Source organism: Aulostomus chinensis, chromosome 11, assembly GCF_037954235.1.
Source record: "Aulostomus chinensis isolate RoL2024-O1b breed Wild chromosome 11, RoL_Achi_v1.0, whole genome shotgun sequence".
Taxonomy (NCBI): Eukaryota; Metazoa; Chordata; class Actinopteri; order Syngnathiformes; family Aulostomidae; genus Aulostomus; species Aulostomus chinensis.
Genome location: NC_141330.1, coordinates 23422547 through 23442763, shown reverse-complemented (window position 1 = coordinate 23442763; position 20217 = coordinate 23422547). Strand labels below are relative to the sequence as shown.

At 45.8% G+C, this 20217-nt stretch overlaps 3 protein-coding genes across 3 annotated transcripts in view; 1 reads left to right on the top strand and 2 right to left on the bottom strand.

Moving 5' to 3' along the window:
• The window catches only part of cep192 (centrosomal protein 192), a 338513-nt gene that overhangs the window by 173282 nt on the left and 145014 nt on the right, over window positions 1–20217 (top strand). The gene's annotated exons all lie outside the window — the stretch shown is intronic.
• On the bottom strand, window positions 1256–10478 carry LOC147253800 (uncharacterized). Its single transcript, XM_086219097.1, has one exon. The coding sequence runs from the start codon at window positions 10326–10328 to the stop codon at window positions 2271–2273; it is 8058 nt and encodes a 2685-aa protein (XP_086075223.1). The 5' UTR covers window positions 10329–10478; the 3' UTR covers window positions 1256–2270.
• On the bottom strand, window positions 10357–12987 carry LOC147253799 (uncharacterized). The gene is made up of 11 exons (XM_086218557.1): window positions 12536–12987; window positions 12325–12428; window positions 11967–12239; window positions 11754–11847; window positions 11582–11649; window positions 11254–11469; window positions 11010–11144; window positions 10857–10925; window positions 10680–10745; window positions 10402–10568; window positions 10357–10360 (listed from the first exon to the last, which is right to left on the bottom strand). The coding sequence occupies exons 1-11, from the start codon at window positions 12636–12638 to the stop codon at window positions 10357–10359; spliced, it is 1299 nt and encodes a 432-aa protein (XP_086074683.1). The 5' UTR covers window positions 12639–12987.

Here is a 20217-nt window from a genome sequence, read left to right as displayed (position 1 = left end):
CGCATTATGCGCATATAGCGCGCACTCATTGAGAGCAAGAACAGTATAATACCAGGTTTTGAATGGGTGTGTATGTGAAAACTGGCTCCGGGCCGTCTGGCCCAGTTGCCTCATGGGTGTTGGGGGGGCCTGGGACACTGTTTAGTGTGTGTTTTTAGTGTTTTTAGTGCTGCTAATGTGTTGCTCTGCCGAGCAAACATAATAGGGTCTTCGCCAGAAGTACCTTCTGGCTCAGGCCCTAATTAAAGCTGCAAGCAGCGTTGTTAGGGCCTGAGCCCCCGCCTAACCGCGGCCGGATCGCCGGCCCCAATCCAACGGTGTAATCGGCAAATCCCTAGGCCTTGTAGTTTAGGAGATACGAGCCTCAGTGCGCTGCACAGTGTGAGTGCAGAGTTGAGAGCTGGCCCTTTAAGAGCCCCTCCCTTCTCTGCTCGCTCTCTGCCATCTGTGTCAGAGTGGAGAGCAGAGGAGGATTTGGCAGTTTTACTGTGAAACACAGTCATAACTCAGCATATGTTGGTCAAAAGTTTCAAGTAAAGAGATATTTTCGTAAAGTTTTTTATCAGGAATTCAATAATGTGTTTTTTGAAGGTGTGGGTGTTTTAATGTACAAGCTAAAAGTGTTTGTTTGAGAATATGTACCATGAGAGCAGAGATGCTCCCCTTTCTGTTTACATGACAACAGATAACAAATCTCTACCATCTGTATTAGACTGAAGGGCAGAGGAGGATTCTGCCAGTTTTACTGTTAAAAACAGTCATAACTCTCCATATGTTGGCCAATAGTAATATTTCAGGCCATCTTTTTCAGTTGTGACTCCAAGTGCTGAGCTGACAGCATTGATCCGTCTGCCTGTCATCTTCTGTCCTACCTTTGTCTAAGTTTGATGTGCTTCTCCTAGTGAAGGTGTTGAATGACATCATCAATCCCAGGGTGATGGAGAAGTGCTCCTCCATCCATGTTGGTATCAAAGTGGTGAGAGTTGAAGTTGAGGAGGTAGAAGCTCCAGTTGGACCCAAAGTGTGACTGCAGATGTGACAGCTTCATATTGACCCTTGTGTTCATCATTGTCTGTGCTACCTGTTGGCTGTCACTTTACTGTGGTTCTTCCAGTTAAGTTGCTGAGTATCATCAAGCATGAATGTGGCAAAATCCAGCATTGAAAACAGGACATTTGACTGTGGATTAGAAAGTTCAACATTCATTGTCCATGTACAGTTATTGTGACAATAAAAGACAGACATCAGCTGTGGTGAACATGGGAATTTATTAACTGATCAATTTGAACAAAAGGTCAATTAGAAACAGTCACTGTATGTATTACAAAGTGTAAATTATAAATCTGAAGTCAAATAAAAATGCATTTAGAACATACAGTGAACATAATGAAAGTAATTTAGAACTTAAATGAAATTTCTCCCCGTTGGGGTTCAATGAACAAACTATTTACAAGTTTAGTGAAAGAAACCCAACATTCCCACATGAGCAAGCACTTGGCGACGGTGGTGAGGAAAAACTCCCTTTTACAGGAAGAAACCTCAGGCAGAACCAGGCTCAAAGTGGGCGGCCACCTGCCTGGACCGGTTGGGGTTGAGAGGGAGAGGGAGAGAGATGGGGCTGGGGTGGAGAGGGGAGATAGACTTGGGGGTGAGGGGCGGGGGCAGTGGGAGAAGAGGAGATACAGAGAGAGAGAGAGAGACAAAGAGGGAGGGGGCTGAGAGGAGAGACAACAGGCAAAAATACATACAGAATACATTTATAAAACATTCATAAGAGACCAACAGCAATAATGTGACAGACAGTGACTCACAACAACTATAAATAACAACAACAACTATAAATAACAAACTACAACTATAAATATCAACTACAACAACGTGCTGTGACCCATGATTGTCACGCAGCACCAGTGGAACCATGATTCGTGGAGCTAACCTACCAACTCATAGTCACTACAAAACTGCAGTAAGTGCAGTGCGTGACAGTGGAATAAGTTAATAATAAATACATGAATAAATACCTTAAAAACCGTGCATGTCAAGACATGCACAGAATAAATAGCCAAAGTTAAAAAGGTTAAAAAGTTAAAAAGATTAAAAAGGGCACAGAGAGGTGGAGTGGGACTTTCTACACTAACAAATGCCAACAGTCATGCCAGGCTTCCTATCAACAACAGGTCCGAGTCAACTTGTCCTACCAGCACACACAGAGCCAACTGAGCTGACATGAGGCTAGTATTTGACCTGGGACAGCCATGTAGCTTTGACACTCAGTCATCCTGGTGGTCAGAATCGCCCTGGAAATCCTCCAAGTCATCCAAGCTAAACAAACTGGCGAGGTCATCTAACTCCCCCTGATCATCTGAAACAGAAAACCTACACAGGATCCCTTCGTGATCGCTGAAGTAGGCTGGCCAGACTGCACATTCCACGTCGTACTGTGACGTTTTAACGTAAACGTGGTCAATTAGCGTCCCCTTTTCTGTGGTCTCTTGTGTCACGTGTTGGGTGAACCCTTTTTCTTCCATAAATTTACAAATTGATGACCCTTTCAAAATGTTCTCATTAAAGTCTCCCATGACTACAACAGTGTTACTTGTTGGAGTTAACCAGTCAAGTAACCTCCCCACATTGCCTTTGAACAGCAAATTTGGATACGCTGGTGGACGGTAAATGACGGCCAGGGAAATGCTCAATTTTTTGTGCAGGCACACCAAGCACTCCAGATTGAAATCGGGTACCTGCAGAATGTCGACGTCCGAATGGGCTAAACTATACAGGCCGACGCCACCGCGTTCTAACTGCTGGAATTTGGAGAATGTGGGGTCAGCGGCGCTGTAACACAGAGACCGAGGACGACTGTGGAAATCGTAGCCAGAAATTTGCACACAGTCCAATGAGGACTGTGCAGTGAGCCATGTTTCTGTGACAGCAATGCAGTTAAGCTGCAAATGCTGCGTGCAGGACACCAAGTCTAGCAGGTGGCGACTTAAACTTTGTACGTTCATCAAATACACCGCGAACTGTGTATTTGATGAAGGCTGCTCAATCAAAAATGGAGGCATGCTAGCCATGGCCTCCTTAATGGTGTCCTTGCAGTAAATGGCCTTTTCTTCAAAGTCCTTGATGATCAGTCCCGACAAGGCCCTAACACGACTGAGAGCTACATACGCCTGCCCAGGTGCAAATACCTTCTTTAAACACACAACAGCCTGGTCTACAGTCAACCCCTGCACTTTGTGGACTGTACAAGCCCACGCTAGCCTGAGGGGAAACTGCACCCGCACACAACCGCGCTTCCTGGTCTTCTCCCTGTCTGGTTCAATAGCAGTAGAATGCCTGTATTCTACTGCTGCGTGTGGACGCTCTGTCCTCCTCTGTCTGCCAATGTTTTCGTCATCGAACTTGACGTAAATTCTCAGAGGAAATGTGGGGTCGGGGCCAAATTCAATGTAGCTGACAGTGCCACACGCGCCATTGACCAGACCGTCCTGGACGTCGACGTTACGACAGAGCATGACTCTGGCGTTTTTGGCCAAACACAATTTAGATTCCAAACACGTGCCCTGCCCCTTGCTAATGATTCCAGGTTCCAATTTGCCGGTTTTGCGGTTCGGCGTAAAGTCTTTAGCGTCAATTTCAACATAATCTGGGCACGTGCGGAACAACTGGTTCAAATTAAATTCTTCCACTTGCACATTTGTGGTGAAAATATGCAAGGCCGAGCTATCTTCCCCTGTCTCTCGCGATTTCAAAATTTGGACGTCGCCGTCTAACATGGGGGTTTTCTTTGAACGCACCCTAAGCCTGTTCAACATCTCAGCAAAGGAGCTGTCCTTCTGTCTGACGACAGTAGTCAGCTCCACCACGCTAAAGTGGCACCACAGGTCCACACCAACCTGACCAGCGTACAGCGGCTTCCCTTTAACGGGAGGCAACTGGTAGAAGTCACCGACGGCTATGACGCTAACATTACCAAATGGGGAAAAGTCACCGGTCTGTTTAAGCTGCCTCAACCTGCCGTGAACGTATGCCAACAGATTGTGATCAACCATGCTAATCTCATCAATGATGACAATTTGGAGGTCTCTAAATGTGGCCCTTAGAGAGTTCAGTTTGTCTTCTCCCAAGGGTGTGTAAGGCAAGCTGGAGTGTGTGCCAATACTCAGCGAGTGATGAATTGTTGCTGCATTTAAAGTGTATGCAGCTATGCCCGTGGAGGCCATTAACAGAACCGAAATGCTATCTGGTTGATGACAAAGTGTTGCCAGCAGTCTCCCGGCCTCGTACTGAATGGCCCTAATTAAGTGACTTTTCCCCGTCCCTGCACCGCCTGTCAAAAACACATGCAGAGGCTCTGGGTTCTTACCCATGGCCTTCTGCAGACACCACTGTCTAACTTTGTTGAAGACAGCCATTTGCGTCTCGTTCAGAGACCTAACTAAGGCCAAGCCGTCACTTCTGGGCAAAATGCTCCTGTTCCTCTCCAAAAACACATCTGTTTTTGGTTTGGCAGCCGCCAAATCGGGAACATTTTGTAAGGCGTCGGCCAAATGCTCATCAGCATTTTCGCCTTGCCTTTGCTCTTTCATCTCCTCTAAACACTCGAGGCGTTCCGCTTCCAGCTCAGGACAGAGCTCCCCCCAAACATCCTCATCGACCTGACCTTGCTGAGCAATCTCCTCAGCGTGATCCAACTCAGGACAATCGACCTCAAACCTGGCCCTGTTCTCATCGACGACGCTTTGAACCGGCTTCAACGAACCGTCCCTGAACCTAACCTCTCCATCCTTATAGAACTGACTGAACAGATGAAACCCCTCAGGTTTCAGATCTGCGTCAATTCTGTAATGGAGATACATCTGAAGCAGACTCTGATAGTGTGCTTCCTCTTGCTTTTCTAAATCAAACCGCATGTAGCGCACAACAGCGAACTGAGACCGCGTTCTCCTCGAGATGAAGCCAAGTCCATTCTTCAGTTGAATCATGTTCTTGGACTTTTCATTCTTGCTGAGAAGACGATACTCAGACGCAAACGTAGCCATACACATGTCCTCGAACACCTGGTCATCTGGCCTGCTCCTATACCTATCTACGATATTTGGCATCCACATATCCTCTGACCTCATGTCACCACAAGCGGCTTTCTGCCTCAACACACTGAGGGGTAAACTCATCCTAACAACATTTGCCCCTGTTGGCACAAAAATAACCTTCCTGGAACACTCCCTCAGATGCATGTTCGTTAGCCTGTACACCGACTCCTGGGCACAAACGTCCCTGTTGTGCAAATACACACTTCCTAATTTTTTCAAAGCCTCTCTAGCAGAGAGATTTGATTGTTTGGATGCTTCTTTTTGTGCGTTGGCCAATAAAAGCCCAATTTCTCTCTCGGCTTTGGTTATATACGAAATGATATAAATGATTACTGCATAGGCATCGGTGACAAAGCTAATGTCCATGTTAGCATTCCAGCACTTCAACAATTTCTTATTATACTGGTTCACCCAGACGTCCTTTACCCCTCTTTTATAGACTACCCTAGTCTTTGTGTGCAGGCGCTTATAAGCCAGCTCAAAAATCTCCTGATTAATGCCCAGAGTCTGGAACAAGTGGTCCACGCTAGCGTAGGCCACTTCTCCTGCGTCCGCTTTTTTAACAGCCTTCTTCACGGCTTTCAAAATGGCGTGTGCCGTCTCCTTATTAATGGGATTCGTGTCTTGAAAACAATTACAGACCGGCACGCTTGTTGACTGAGGATTCTCTCTGGCCTTCGGATCACAGGTACAGGTTTTAATTTCCGTTTTACAAACAAAAGTTCGTGCCGAAACAACTTTTGGGAAATGGAAGCGACACGTTCCGTGTTTCAAGCAGGATTTGGTGTGTCGCCTGGAGTGGGCTTGAACCGATGCCACGATAGCCGATAACGTGTCATCGTCAGGGTTTAAGTCGCAGGTGACATATTGGTCAATAAATGCCACCACTTCCTCATCTGTGTTCTTATCAATTTGGGGAGCCCCCTCAATCCAAAACAGACAGTGGACATGAGGGGAGCCGCGCTGCTGAAATTCTACCCTATAAAAGTAATCTGTGATTTTGCCAATCGGTTGTGAAGGAGACTTGAGAACCTCATTCAAAAAGCAATGCCACCTGTAATCAAACATCCTCGCGGCTGTCACGGGGTTCCTCCGCAACAGCTCGCACCTGTCTGCCCACTCCAAATCCTCTACCGTCTGCGTTCTGCCCTCCTGCTTCAGGATACTGGTCAGGAGATTCTGCCAGCGCAGATCAGCAGACGAAAACGAACAGAACCACGTCGGAATCCCCAACTGACGGACGCATGCTAACAGGTCCTTTTGAACAGACTGCCAAAAGGCAGGCGTTCCTCGAATGGGCTTCAGAAATCTGAAGCCCTCGTCGACCTGCAACATCTGCTTCAAAGTGTCCTCGTTCATCAGCATCGCTGCGCTAACCTTCTGGGACTTGTGACCTGCCCTACCCTTACGCCCTGCCACGGAAACTTTCGAGGACACTTGCTCAGTCTCAGACATGTACTGACTGAAGAAAATGTACTCAACGTTGCCGGAATAGCGGCCATCCGCATGCATAATCCGGTTGTTGAAGTACCGCGTCAATGTCAACGCTTGCGAGCGCCCGTCGTGAAATGTTTTCCTACCCAGAGGAAACAAGACGGGGAAACACTTGGCCTCGTTCGTGTGGTCAGAAAGCAGCCTAACTGGACTATTCCCTTCCGCAGGCGCCACGTTGATTATGTCCTCGAAATACTGGTCTAATGCTTCCTGACCAATATCAACAGGCATAAGACAAGTGTCCTGAAACATGCAGTGCTGCTGTCTGTCATGCAACAGTTCATCTTGAATTATTTCTGTTGAATCATCTATCACGTCGTCTTGACCACCTGACGGAGCTGTCACCGCACCCTCTGAAACGACCTGCTTCACCTCATCAGACTTGGCCTCATCTACGACAGCTCCGTCCTCACCGTCAGACTGAACCTCCTCAGTCTCGCCATCGTCCTGGCGACAAAAGTCATTGACCCAATCCTCATTGAAGTCAATGTCCTTGTAAAAAGGATTATTCCTTTTTAAAAAGTGCAGCGCCTGTCTTACTCGCGTACTGTCGACAAACTGATACCGATAATGTCCCTTGTAGGTCAACTTGCGTTTAAGTTTGACCTGCATCATGGACCCTTCCACGCTAGTCCTCGGCAACACATTGGTTGTCTGCACGACATTAGCCGGAACGCATGTTACCGGCCCATGTACTCCGTTCTGCCCCCCTTTGGGCAATGCCAACAATTTCATGAACGGAATATGCAGCGCAATCAAGTGTTGCTCCAAGCTATTTAAGCATCCCAGTTCCGGCGGAATGGGATCCGGTGTCAGGTTGTTGACCCAACACTCAGCTGGAATCTGCCCTTTGGAAATTTTACTGTGACACGTATGGCAGATCCAAAGTTGACCCCTACAAGCAGCCAACACACAAGGAACAACACAATCACTACAACACCTGTGCAAATACGTGTCACTAATGCATCGGTTAGCAACGGCAACTCTGGCAGAATTTCCAGCATACATTTCATAACTACAACCCAGCACCTGAGTTCTGAACAACAACCGATGACAGACACAACAAATGAACTCAGGGCCGTCTCTAACCTTTTCCAAAAAGCGTTCCATGACAAAGTTGAAGTCTTGACACTTTTCAGCTGCACTTTTCCTACTTAATTTTGCGGTCGCAATAACTTTCTGCTTAAAGTCATAATTGTCACGGTACTTTTGTCCAATTTTTTTACTTTCAGCTTTAACTTTTTGTTGATGCCGAATGTTTTGTCTATACTTTACGATACTTGCGGCTCTAATTTTCTGTCTATGTTTGATATTTTCTTTATATTTAAGTACACTCCTGTCTTTAACTTGTTGTCTATGCTGAATGTTGTCTCTGTATTTTTGCACACTCCTGTCTTTAAGTATTTGTCTATGCTGAATGTTCTCTCTGTATTTTTGCACACTCCTGTCTTTAAGTCTTTGTCTATGCTGAATGTTCTCTCTGTATTTTTGCACACTCTTGGCTTTAACTTTTTGTCTATGCTGGATCTTTTCTCGATATTTCATTACACTCCTGTCTTTAGCTAGTTGTCTATGCACAATATTTTGTTTGTATTTGTCCACACTCCTTACTCTAACTTCCAGTCTATATTGGATGTTATCTTTATATTTGGTTATACTTCTAAATTTCATGGATTGTCTATGGTGGACATCGTCTCTATATTTTGACACACTTCTTGATTTAACACTGTGTCTGTGTTGCATATCTAGTCTATATTTCAAACTACTTCTAGCTTTACTTTTGTCCTTGACTTTCTGTCTGTGGTTGGGGTTTTCCTGGTACTGTGTCATACTCCTTGCTTTACTTTTAGCTTGTATTTTCAGTTTATGTTCTAATTGAGTGCGATATTTAATTAGACTCAGTACTTTTTTTCTTTCCCTATAGACAACATTTTGTGAATATGTTTTTCTATACGCGTGAGTATTTTGCTTTCTAATCAACATATTCAATTTCCGCTGTGTCCTTCTCTTTTTTGTCAAATAGTTTGATGTCCGAGATGTAGTTTTAACTTTTACGTGACTATCACTTAGCACAGCCGTATCCGTGTCAAGACCTTTGTCAGAAACTACAAAGGGGAAGTTACTGTCTATGGAGTCTCTGTCTACAACAACCTGCATTGTAGTCCTCATGGTGTAAGTTGGCCTATCCACAACTTCACAATAACCATAACATGTCTGTTGTCCAGGCTTCGACACACAGACCACATTCTCAAAATGCCTGTCCAGGATGTTTTGTACATAAATGCACTGTGAGTGCAAAAGGTCACCAGCACTGCTATACTTAATCCAACGTCCATCCACAAACGTACAAACACTAAATCCTAAGAAATCTGCTGTGACCTGTATTTCCACCTCTGTGGCCCAAGTGTTCACATATTTCATCCTGGACTGCTGGAGGTACTGTGACACAGACGAATACTGTCTTCTCAAAAGATAGACATATTTCTGAGCATTTCTCTCCAGCTCTTTACAAACAGCTGATCTAATCTTCCGATGGTGCTTCTGTGAGCCACTCACTGCCTGAGAGATGGCCCTGAAGAAGCAGTTCCCATCAGCAACGATCCTCTCATTCTTACATGGAGGACCGATCAATCCAACTTCTGTGGAGAGTGGAGGATTGAACTTGTCAAAGTTAACATGTAACTTTTGACACAAAAGCTTACAGGAATCTACACCAAGAGGACAAAACAGTAGCGTGTTAGTTGTAACAGCGCTAATAAATTCTACATCTGCCTCTATGTCTGTACTGAGTGTACTGTCATCAGGCAACTTTAATTTCTTTGACACATGGGTGTCAGGAGAAATGTTGCGTTTCATGCCATGGCTACAGTGTGGTTCTTCCTGTGACACAGTGCTGCCATCATGGGATGAACTTTGGTCAGCAATGTTACACATTGCCAGATTTCCAGCTACAGTTGGAACATCGTCGGTTATGTGCACAGAGCCATCATGTACCATTTTCTCAGTAAAAGTCGGCCGTGTTGTAGTTCTGGATGCAATCCTACAACTGTCTGCAGACACACCAGACGGAACTGGATTTACACTCGGAATCACAAGAACACCACACAGTTCAAAAAGTTTCTGGTTTGAACTGAGACTCTCAGCCAAACAGCAGATGTAGCGGTGCAGGTCATCAATACAAGCAAAATGCAGAACCACACTTGTACCACGGCAATGTGACAAGCCACTATAGTTACGTGAGTGACTGTCAACCACAGCAAACTGTCCATCCCGATGAATGATGGAAGTGGTGTTTCCACACAGTGTCATAAGACATGTGCTGTACTGACTGAAGATCCTGGCCAGTCCATCACGCAGACTGATAAAGACACCAAAGTCCACCAGCTCCCCTTCAGTCACACCAACTTCACCCAACAGTACATCCCCAAAATGGAAACTGCAGACCTGTCCATCAACTTCCAAGTGCTTTGGCAGATCAGGAACAGACAGCAGATTTGAGGGATGTGTAAAAGAGCCACTGTCACGCAAGAAGGTGTATAACTCATCACCTTCAATTAAGACCTGATCCAGATCACCTCTTTTCCAGGAGAAGACAGTGCTGTAAGTGTGTTTGGCTATGCTGACCAAAGCAATAGCCATACACTGCAGTCCTCCATACTTAAACTGCTCATGTCCCTGGTGAAATGAGCCCTTCACAACCTTGCCTACCTTAATCCCTCTGCTATTAGGAGCCACCATTGCCACATCATTGCCATTGGAATCTGCATTAGCTGCTCTTACATCATGCAAAGAGGAAATCAAAAAGTCAGACTTAGCTTTGCCGGGCGTGTGCGTCGTCTGGGATGGCTCGTTGTCAGGTGATTCCGTCAGCAAGGCCGGGCGAGCTGCGGCAACATCCTTCCTCCGACCCACTGGCACCACGGCAGCAGTCAGTGGCACCGCAGACTCCTCCACGCACGCCTTGGCTGCCGCCTCCCCCTGATAGAAGATGAAAGGAGAATGTTAAATGTAAATGAAGTAGGAGAGGAAATGTTGGTGATTTGAATGAGCAAGAAGAAGTAAGGTGTATATAATTAAAGCAAGGCCAACCTGCTGCGCTGCTGGACGGGGCTTGGAGGCGGACACGGTCAGATGGGCAGGTGGTGTTGCCAGCACCTATATAAAGAGAAGGAGAGTAAGTCCAAAAGGAATGCATTTTTAAGTGTAAGTCAAAATGCAGGTATAAGTTATATTGCAGTTATTGGAAGAAAAGATCCAAATACCAACCTGTCGCTTTCCTCCTTTGGGCTTTGAGGCAACACGTTGGCGCTGGCGCTTCCCATGCCCAGGGGAAGGCTGAAGGAAGGAGAGAATTATTGTTTACAACATCTGATATGCATGTTGGCTTGAAACAGTGCATGTAATGGGTGGTATAGTTACCTGGCCAGCTGGTGGAGCAGCAGTGCAGCCGGAGCCAGAAGAAGGTGAAACCTTCTCCATGGCATCCAGCATGTCACTGCTGAACCACACCGGGTTGGACGGGATGGCAGACCGTCGGGCCGGAGGTGTACCAGTCTTTGAAACCAAAAGCAAAGATGGGAGGGAGGATATATGTTAGATGTTGTTAATGAGAAAAAGTGTTAAGAAATGTGCATTTGGTTAACGTAGTAGTGAAATACATTACCGCGCATGCCCGTCCAACGACGGTCCACTCCCGGGGGTCACGACGACGAGGCACAGGAACGTGTCCCGTCACGATCACCCTGGGAGACACCCTCACACGTGGCGATGTGCGGGGTGACACGGTGGGCTGTGGCGGGGGGGGGGCGAGCTGACGGACCGCGGCGTTCCACAGCAGGTCCACCACAACCGGCATGCCATCGGAGTCGCTGAGATGCACCTGAAAGACAGGAAAACAAAGCAGACTTTAATGGCGTGGGGTCACATGGCATGGGAGAAGAGGGCAGTTAAAGAATGTGACATATGTAAAAGACGACATTGGCTGTACTTACACCGTCGTGGCACCACAGCTCCAACCGATGGACTGGGAGGTGCTCCGCCATAGACACGTATGGAATACCTGAGAGATGTGGAAAGCAGAAAAACCTATTATAATGGTGTACTCTACATTAAATAGAAGTATGCAATTGATTGGACAAGAAGATGTGTAAAAGTTTAACATACCCATGCGCGCTGTGACACGGCGGTATTCCTGACGCAGCAGGTCCTGCAAGGCCGGATCGATGGTTAAGCGTGGAGGGAAATCCATCACTAACACCTTGAAGGGCGAAATGAAAGAAATGTTAAGTGTGAATGAAAATAATGACATAAGTAACAAGTGTGACTGTATAGGAGGGAAGACATAATAGTAACAGTATATGACAAACAGAAGCTCACCGTCGGCCAGAGGCTGCTGACTGTGGTCAGGAGAGCACGGAAGTCCAACGCCGCCTCACCAACAGTCCTGCTGGCTGTGAGGTTGTTGCTGGGGGCACCCACGCACACCAAGTCCGGGGTCCAGGGGAGGGCGGCATGCATGACCTCGGTCCTGAGGTCAGAGGCGGCTCCACCTGGAACAGACAAGAAGCCGAAAGAGAGAGAACCCTGCGGCATACTCACAAAGCCGTCGACGATGGCACGCAGGTGGGAGTCTCCGAGGACGAACACCATCTGTCACAAAAGCAATTTTTTAGAACACACACCAAGCTTGAGAGCATAGATGCATGCAATGATGTAGAATGAGAAAGATCAGTACCTTCTGGCCGGGGGTCTGTGCAGGAGTGACCAACTTCACGGAGTGGTTGGTGTAGAATGAAGTTGGCCATCTCCGCACGCGGTGGCGGCGTCCGGTACCGCGCCCTGTTAGGATGGAGATATGTTAGAATGAGAGGCAAAGGCAGACATGGTTTTTGTAGCACATGCTAGAGTAGCAGGAGTTTGGTATTTAAAAAAGTGTTGATACATACGAGCAACAAACTCGGGGACAGGTGGCCCAGGGGTCCAAGGCTCCCGCTGCGCCATCCTCCGCTTGGCCGCCTGGGCAAGCCGGTGGGACTTGGAACGGGGCATCTACAAAAGACAAATTTTGAAACTAAGCGTTCACAGACAAAGCGTACAAGTATAGAATGGTAGTTGTACTCACAAACGGGAGGGCCGTGATCGTCAGAAGTGGGTGAATTAAAGAAGTGCAACTTACCTTGGTTGTGGGAGATGAGCAATCAGTAAATGTAGAGTGAGTGTGTGTGTGTGTGTGTGTGTGTGAGTTCGTGAGCGTGTGTGAACAAATGCAAAAGTGGTGAATTAGACAAAAGATGTGTTCAACCAAATTAAGTAACTATGTGTATGTGTGTATTTTTCAAAGTAGAGTTTTCCTGAAGACGAGTTGTAGATGTAGCACAAAGCAGCAGAGCAGCAAGGGACAAGTGAAGATCTGTAAAGTAAACATGAAGGTGTTTCTACAATATAATAGCACAAACGCAATGAATAATATTGTGACATATACTATTAAGTATTAAAAGTAGAAATAAGATGTAGATATAGAAAAGATGTGCAATACAAACATGTATACACACATACATGTAGGCACATACATGCAATCATACACATATATACATACTTACACAAATAAAAATACACAAAACTATATATATGTAGATAGATTATGTAAAATGGCGAATGAGTAGCTAGCGGCCCGTCGCGGTGATGCAAAATGGCCGACGAAAAGCTAGCGGCCCAGTCGCCGTGATGCGAAATGGCCGACGACGAGCTAGCGGCCCTTCGCGGTGATGCAAAATGGCCGACGACGAGCTAGCGGCCCAGTCGCCGTGATGCGAAATGGCCGAAGAGGATTTAGCGGCCGAGTCCCGGTGATGCTAAATGGCGACGAGGAGCTAGCGGCTGAGTCGCGGTGATGTGAAATGGCCCACGACCACCGAGCGTCTTTGTATTGTTAAGACAGCGGAGATAGGGGTTGTAAGTGCATGATAACATTACTGTATTAACGGAGCACGTGTAAGTAGCGGAAATAGTGTCGAATAACCAAATAAAAATACTGAATTAATAGCAACCTGACTAAAGCTAAAATTAAGTCATGCAACAAAGAAGACTTCACTTACCTCCAGCCGAGAGAGCAAGAGAAAATGGTGACCGCAGCCCTCAGGTTTTATGAGCTCGTATGAGGAGACGTCACCGAGTGCTCTGAGGCACAGAAACTGATTGGCAGAGAGGTGGCATGATGACACGTCATGAAGTGCATTGCAGCACAGCAACTGATTGGCAGAGAGCTGTCAGATCTGACCATTGAGGAGAGAGCTGAGACTTCACAGAGCCTTGTTGCTACGGTTTGAGAGCCCCTCCCTTCTCTGCTCTCTCTCTGCGGTCTGTGTGAGAGAGGAGAGCAGAGGAGGATTTGGCAGTTTTACTGTGAAAAAAAGTCACAAGTGACTGTATGTTGGTGAAAAGTGGAATGTAAGACCATATTTGCATAGAGTTTTTCGTCAGGAATTCAATGGTGTGCTTTACAAATGTGTGGGGGTTATATTTTAGATTTTGAAAGTGTTTGTTTGAGAGTATGTACCATGAGGCCAGATGTGCTCCTCTTTAGGTTTACATGACAACTGACAAATAATCTGCCAACTGCCATGTGTGTCAGTGTGGAGAGCAGAGCAGGATGTAGACATTTTTAATGTGTGAAAAGCATACAGCTGTGCACATGTTGCGTAAAAGTGCAAACTAATACCACATTTGTAGATGGCGGGTTTTCCGAAGCCGTGTGATGTGTATTTGTGGCTTGTGAAGTTTGTTTTTGAGAGCAGGTAGTGTATGGAGAGGTAGCCTGTCCCTATCCTATCACAGGTGACAGCTGTTGCTGTAGCTGGACCTCCCCAACTGTTCTCTGTTATCTACGTGAGAGTGGAGAGGTGCAGAGTGGAGATGTGAGATGTGTTTGTGAGCATGTAGTTTACGATGAGATAGCCTGTATGTATCCTAGCACAGGTGACAGCTGTCGCTGTAGCTGCACCTCCCAGCAGAGCTGAGAGCCGGCCATTTAAGAGCCCCTCCCTTCTCTGCTCGCTCTCTGCCATCTGTGTCAGAGTGGAGAGCAGAGGAGGATTTGGCAGTTTCACTGTGAAACACAGTCATAACTCAGCATATGTGGGTCAAAAGTGGAATGTAAAGACATCAGTGCGTAGAGTTTTTTCTCAGGAATTCAACGGTGTGCTTTTTGAAGGTGTGAGTGTTTTAGTTTAGAAGCTACAAGTGTTTGTTTGAGAGTATGTACATGAGGGCAGAGACCCTCCAATTGTGGTTTCCATGACTACAGTAAACAAATCTCTGCCATCTGTGCCTGAGTGGAGAGCAGCTGAAAAATCCACATTTTCAGTGTGTGAAAGTCAAATAACTCTGCATATGTTGCTTCAAAGTGCAATGTAACCCCATATTTTTGTAGGGATTTTTCTGAGGAATCCAGTGGTGTGTTTTGTGAAGCTGTGAGAGTTTCAGTGTAGATGTGAGAAGCATTTGTTTGAGAGTATGTACCATGAGAGGACACAGCCTCCCCATTGACTTCCATTGTAACGTAAAACGTGTCTCCCCGACTTTGACGGCTTATAAAATGGGAACCGATTGGATTTTGAAAAAACCTTTAAAGATTTTTGAAGAGCAGTGTTGGGAGAGTCATGTGTGAAAGTCTGGAAGCAATACCATTAACGGCCTAGGAGGAGATAGATTTTGTTCGGGGAGTAAAAAATTCCTTTTTTTGACAGTTTTGTCCAATTTGTGTACATTGTGTTGTAGATAGGTGAGAGGTCAGAGTGTATGAATTTTTCGTCTTAATGAGACGATTCCAACGGTGTTGGTCCCATGTCTGTGGGACATTCGTGCAAGCAGTTATAACGATTCTAATTTTTGTGTACTTTTGTAGCTCTGTAGGTGGCGCTATTGAATTTTTCCGGATTTTTTTTTTTAAATATCGAATTTTTCGCCGGACCGGACGTGCGTGCAAAATTTCAGCGAATTTCATGCATGTTCAGGGGGTCAAATTAAGCGTTTAAGATGTCGCGGAAGAAAGAAAGAATAATAATAATTAAAGCTGCAAGCAGCGTTGTTAGGGCCTGAGCCCCCGCCTAACCGCGGCCGGATCGCCGGCCCCAATCCAACGGTGTAATCGGCAAATCCCTAGGCCTTGTAGTTTAGGAGATACGAGCCTCAGTGCGCTGCACAGCGTGACTGCAGAGCTGAGAGCCGGCCATTTTAGAGCCCCTCCCTTCTCTGCTCGCTCTCTGCCATCTGTGTCAGAGCTGAGAGCAGAGGAGGATTTGACAGTTTAACTGACAAACACAGTCATAACTCAGCATATGTGGGTCAAAAGTTGAAAGTAAAGACATCAGTGCGTAGAGTTTTTTCTCAGGAATTCAATGGTGTGTTTTCTGAAGGTGTGAGTGTTTTAGTTTAGAAGCTACAATTGTTTGTTTGAGAGTATGTACATGAGGGCAGAGACCCTCCAATTGTGGTTTCCATGACTACAGTAAACAAATCTCTGCCATCTGTGCCTGAGTGGAGAGCAGCTGAAAAGTGTACATTTTTAGTGTGTAAAAAGCAAATAACTCTGCATATGTTGCTTGGAAGTGGAATATAATACCATATTTTTGTAGAGATTTTTCTCAGGAATTGACTGGTGTGTTTTGTGAAGCTGTGAGAGTTTTAATTTAGACGTGAGAAGCATTTGTTCGAGAGTTTGTACCATGAGAGGACACGGCCACCCCATTGACTTCCATTGTAAGCGTGAAACGTGTCTCCCCGACTTTGACGGCTTATAAAATCCAAACCGAGCGCGTAGTATATTAGCCTTTAAAGATTTTTGAAGAGCAGTGTTGGGAGAGTAATGTGTGAAAGTCTGGAAGCGGTGCCATTTACGGTTTAGGAGGAGATAGATTTTGTTCGGGGAGGAGCAAAAGTCCTCATTTTGACAGTTTTGTCCAATTTGTGGACATTGTGTTGTAGATAGGTCAGAGGTCAGAGCGTATGAAATTTTCGTCTTGATGAGACGAGTGCAACAGTGTTGGTCCCGTGTCTCTGGGACATTCGTATAAGCAGTTAGAGCGCTCCAAATTTTTTGCGAGTTTTTTGGCTCCCTAGGTGGCGCTATTGAGTTTTTGCGAAAAATTTTTTTTAAATATCAAATTTTTCGCCGGACCGGACGTGCGTGCCAAATTTCAGCGAATTTCACATATGTTCAGGGGGTCAAATTAAGCGTTAAAGATTCCCGGATGAAACAAAGAATAATAATAAGAAAAAAACGAAGCAATTTTAGATATAATTTTTGCCACCATTGGTTTCAATGGGAGACCTCACCCCCCTGTCCCCCCCCGGACCCCCCTGTGATGTTTTTAGAGGCCTGTGATGCTCCTAAGTGTGTGTTTTTACTGCTTTTAGCGCTGACTTCGTGTCTCTCTGACTTCGAAACATAATAGGGTCTTCGCCCAGAAGTACCTTCTGGCTCAGGCCCTAATTAAAGCTGCAAGCAGCGTTGTTAGGGCCTGAGCCCCCGCCTAACCGCGGCCGGATCGCCGGCCCCAATCCAACGGTGTAATCGGCAAATCCCTAGGCCTTGTAGTTTAGGAGATACGAGCCTCAGTTCGCTGCACAGTGCGAGTGCAGAGCTGAGAGCCGGCCCTTTAAGAGCCCCTCCCTTCTCTGCTCGCTCTCTGCCATCTCTGTCAGAGTGGAGAGCAGAGGAGGATTTGGCAGTTTTACTGTGAAAACCAGTCATAACTCAGCATATGTTGGTCAAAAGTGGAATGTAAAGACATCAGTGCGTAGAGTTTTTTCTCAGGAATTCAATGGTGTGCTTTTTGAAGGTGTGAGTGTTTTAGTTTAGAAGCTACAAGTGTTTGTTTGAGAGTATGTACATGAGGGCAGAGACCCTCCAATTGTGGTTTCCATGACTACAGTAAACAAATCTCTGCCATCTGTGCCTGAGTGGAGAGCAGCTGAAAAATCCACATTTTCAGTGTGTGAAAGTCAAATAACTCTGCATATGTTGCTTTAAAGTGCAATGTAACCCCATATTTTTGTAGAGATTTTTCTGAGGAATCCAGTGGTGTGTTTTGTGAAGCTGTGAGAGTTTCAGTGTAGACGTGAGAAGCATTTGTTTGAGAGTATGTACCATGAGAGGACACAGCCTCCCCATTGACTTCCATTGTAACGTAAAACGTGTCTCCCCGACTTTGACGGCTTATAAAATGGGAACCGATTGGATTTTGAAAAAACCTTTAAAGATTTTTGAAGAGCAGTGTTGGGAGAGTCATGTGTGAAAGTCTGGAAGCAATACCATTAACGGCCTAGGAGGAGATAGATTTTGTTCGGGGAGTAAACAATTCCTTTTTTTGACAGTTTTGTCCAATTTGTGGACATTGTGTTGTAGATAGTTGAGAGGTCAGAGTGTATGAATTTTTCGTCTTAATGAGACGATTCCAACGGTGTTGGTCCCATGTCTGTGGGACATTCGTGCAAGCAGTTATAACGATTCAAATTTTTGTGTACTTTTGTAGCTCTGTAGGTGGCGCTATTGAGTTTTTCCAGATTTTTTTTTTTAAATATCGAATTTTTCGCCGGACCGGACGTGCGTGCAAAATTTCAGCGAATTTCATGCATGTTCAGGGGGTCAAATTAAGCGTTTAAGATGTCGCGGAAGAAAGAAAGAATAATAATAATAATAATAATAATAATAATAAAACGCAGCAATTTCAGATATAATTTTTGCCACCATTGTTTTCAATGGGGGACCTCACCCCCCTGTCCCCCCCCGGACCCTCCTGTGATGTTTTTAGAGGCCTGTGATGCTCCTAAGTGTGTGTTTTTACTGCTTTTAGCGCTGACTTCGTGTCTCTCTGACTTCGAAACATAATAGGGTCTTCGCCCAGAAGTACCTTCTGGCTCAGGCCCTAATAATTAAAGCTGCAAGCAGCGTTGTTAGGGCCTGAGCCCCCGCGCGGCCTACGGCCGCGTCCTTGACACCGGCCCGAATCCAACGGTGTAATCGGCAAATCCCTAGGCCTTGTAGTTTAGGAGATACGAGCCTCAGTGCGCTGCACAGTGTGACTGCAGAGCTGAGAGCCGGCCCTTTAAGAGCCCCTCCCTTCTCTGCTCGCTCTCTGCCATCTCTGTCAGAGTGGAGAGCAGAGCTGAGAGCAGAGCTGCCAGCTGGCCCTTTAAGAACCCCTCCCCCGCTGCACTTTCTTTGATCTGTGCTAGAGTGGAGAGAGTGGAGGATTCAGAGAAATGTAGTGTGTAAAAGCTGAATAACTCGGCCTACGTTGGTCAAAAGTAACACAAAATACCATATTTTTGTAGGGATTTTTGTCAGGAATACAGTGGTGTGTTTTTAAAAGCTTTGCGATGTATATTGTAGACGTGAGAAGCATTTGTTCGAGAGTATGTACCCTGAGAGGACACGCTCTCCCCATAGACTTCCATTGTAAGCGTGAAATGTGTCTCCCCCACTTTGACGGCTCATAAAATCCAAACCGAGCGCGTAGTATTAAAACCTTTGACGATTTTTGAAGAGCACAGTTGGGAGAGTAATGTGTGAAAGTTTGGAAGCCCTGGCATTTACGGTTTAGGAGGAGATAGATTTTGTTCGGGGAGTAAAAAAAGTCCTGATTTTGACAGTTTTGTCCATTTTGTGGACATTCTGTTGGAGATAGGTGAGGGGTCAGAGTGTAAGAATTGTTCGTCTTGATGAGACGAGTCCAACGGTGTTGGTCCCATATCTGTGGGACATTCGTGCAAGCAGTTACAGTGCTCCAAATTTGTTGCGAGTTTGTTGGCTCCCTAGGTGGCGCTATTGAGTTTTTGCAAATTTTTTTTTTTAAATATAAAATTTTTCGCCAGACCGGACGTGCGTGCCAAATTTCAACGAATTTCATGCATGTTTAAGGGGTGTAATTAAGCGTTAAAGTGCAGCGGAAGAAAGAAAGAATAATTAAAGCTGCAAGCAGCGTTGTTAGGGCCTGAGCCCCCGCCTAACCGCGGCCGGATCGCCGGCCCCAATCCAACGGTGTAATCGGCAAATCCCTAGGCCTTGTAGTTTAGGAGATACAAGCCTCAGTTCGCTGCACAGCGTGACTGCAGAGCTGAGAGCCGGCCCTTTAAGAGCCCCTCCCTTCTCTGCTCGCTCTCTGCCATCTGTGTCAGAGCTGAGAGCAGAGGAGGATTTGGCAGTTTTACTGTGAAACACAGTCATAACTCAGCATATGTTGGTCAAAAGTGGAATGTAAACACATCAGTGCGTAGAGTTTTTTCTCAGGAATTCAATGGTGTGTTTTCTGAAGGTGTGAGTGTTTTAGTTTAGAAGCTACAAGTGTTTGTTTGAGAGTATGTACATGAGGGCAGAGAAGCTGCAATTGTGGTTTCCATGACTACAGTAAACAAATCTCTGCCATCTGTGCAGGAGTGGAGAGCAGCTGAAAAGTGTACATTTTTAGTGTGTGAAAAGCAAATAACTCTGCATTTGTTGCTTCAAAGTGCAATGTAATACCATATTTTTGTAGGGATTTTTCTGAGGAATCCAGTGGTGTGTTTTGTGAAGCTGTGAGAGTTTCAGTGTAGACGTGACAAGCGTTTGTTCGAGAGTATGTACAATGAG